At 50.6% G+C, this 2169-nt stretch overlaps 1 protein-coding gene across 1 annotated transcript; it reads right to left on the bottom strand.

The window, feature by feature from the left end:
- EI90DRAFT_3020837 (uncharacterized protein) lies at nucleotides 1-1903 on the bottom strand (the record flags this gene model as incomplete). The annotated part of the gene is made up of 2 exons (XM_039057554.1): nucleotides 1-11; nucleotides 46-1903. 2 exons carry the CDS (start codon nucleotides 1901-1903, stop codon nucleotides 1-3), a joined length of 1869 nt encoding a protein of 622 aa, XP_038909968.1.
- Between the last annotated feature and the right edge of the window lie 266 nt (nucleotides 1904-2169).

Below are 2169 nucleotides of genomic sequence, written 5' to 3'. Positions count from 1 at the left end.
TTATCCTTTGCCTGGGTGAAGTGACCGAGGAGGGCCATTTATCACCTAAGATGGGGCCTGGTGTTGATGGTTGCCTGCTCATTTGTGGGTTCTCCTTACTAGGCTCCTTCTTCTGCCACATTGCACTCCTACAGACTTCAGTGACCTCATCCGAAGTTGGTGACTTCGCTTTTTTTGGCAAAAGTTTCGGGTTCGGCCTTGGCAGCAGTGGCTTCCCCTGAGCCTCTGTGCTCTCTGAGCATCTGCCCTTGACCTTTTCTCCTATTATTTCTCGGGCCTTTAGCCTGAGAAGGAGTTCTTCATCACTTCCTGTCCTCCATTCGGATGGGACCTGGAAAAAGTCCAGAAGTTTCTTGGACAATTGACTTCGGGGAGCTTCCCCATCCTCCTGCACCTGGTCCCTTTGCTGTGTCCACGCTGGGTCCGAGGCCATCTGAGGACAGTCTGGAAGTGAGCTCAACCTGTGAGTCTGTGTCGATCTGGATGACATGGCCTTTATATCCATGTTGGAGTGTGTGCACTCGTTCTCAGACAGAGCGCTGAGTGTCTCACAGTGGTTGTGAGATGGTGTCGGTGGTGTGGAAGTTTTTTCCACATTTCCTCCACTCAGGACTGGCTCCCTGCACAAGTGGGGGTCGTCCCATGAGGGTTTTTGATGATTCCCAGTCTTATAGACTGGGGTTTGATCCGGCTCACGCCTAGGCGGCGAGCTGGATGTCTCACTATAGTTGCAAGACGGTAACGACGATGTGGAGGTTTTTTCCACATTTTTTGCAATCAAAGATGGCTCCCTGTGCAAGCAGGAGTTGTTGTTCGATTGTTTTGCACGATTCCCAGTCACATAGACTGGGGAGTGAACCAGCATGCTGCGATTTTGCGGGCTGGACGTCTCACAGTTAATGTGAGATGATGTAGACAATGTGGAAGTTTTTTTCACATTTTTTGCGATCACAAATGGCTCCCTGTGCTGGCAGGAGTTGTCGTTTGATCGATTTGCACAACTACCCATCGCATAGACTGGGGAGTGAACCGGCTTGCTGCTATATCGCAAGCTGGACGTCTCGTGGCTGACGCGAGACGATTCCGTAGATGTGGACGGTTTTTCCACATTTTTTGGAACTCCAAACGGCTCCCTGTGCCAGCAGGAGTGGTCATTTGGTTGTTTATGACAACTTCCAGTCGCATCGACTGGGGAGTGAACCAGATTGCTGCTATATTGCAATCTGGACGTCTCGCGTTTAATGCGAGACGATGCTGGACATGTGAAAGATTTTTCCACATTTTTTGCGATCAGAAACGGCTCCCTGTGCCAGTGGGAGTGATCGTTTGATGGTTTTGTGTAACTCCCAGTCAAATAGACTTGGGAGTGGACCGGCTTGCTGCAATGTTGCAAGCTGGATGTCATGCGGGTGACACGAGACGATGTGGACAATTTTTCCACATTGCTTGGGGCCACAGACGGCCCCCTGTGCCAGCAGGAGTTACTGCTGTTTTTGTCAGTGTCTTGCACCAAGTGAGAGGTTCCCTGAGGATAGTGGGGCTCAGGGACTTCTTTTGGCGTGTCTGACCCAGCCCTTAAGGCTGTTAGTGTGGCAGCCGTGCGCTTACATGTGCACATGTTTGCCTCCTCACCCAGTGGTGAGAACTCTCTCTTTCTAGGAGAGATCATGTTGGCACATGGGGTTCTAAGGGTATTGTTCCCTGCATTTACCCCATGTAAGTTTTTGGGATCCTCAGGGTTTGTCCCTGAGGTCCTACCAATATGTGGCAGGTCTTTGTCATCATCCGATGACGCAGTGTTTAGGTTATCTCCCAAATTGGGAGATCGCGGCTTTTTAACAAAGCCACCCTTTGTTCTCGCTGCAGATGCAAGCTTCCCTGTTTGGGGGTATGACGGTGCCATGTCAGGTGCCATCCCCGGAACAGATGTAAAAATAGATGTGTAGATTAGTTTTAATCACACCTCATGCACTTAAAAAAGTGTGAGGTCTGTGGGGCTCGCTCAGGTCACCAGGCTGTAAGTGTCACAAAGGTGTGGGTATTACGGGGTGATAAGCGATAGGTTTCAACCCATCGCCTGTCACGTGACACTAATCTACAACGGGACTACATGTAATGGGGGCCCAGGGCTTGTGCCCTGACAGAGTTGGATCAGGATCGGGTATGTAC

Source organism: Cantharellus anzutake (assembly GCF_015039405.1).
Source record: "Cantharellus anzutake strain C23 chromosome Unknown EI90scaffold_92, whole genome shotgun sequence".
In the NCBI taxonomy this organism is placed as follows: domain Eukaryota; kingdom Fungi; phylum Basidiomycota; class Agaricomycetes; order Cantharellales; family Hydnaceae; genus Cantharellus; species Cantharellus anzutake.
The sequence above is the reverse complement of the archived record's forward strand: the minus strand, read 5'-3'. Positions and strand labels throughout refer to the sequence as shown.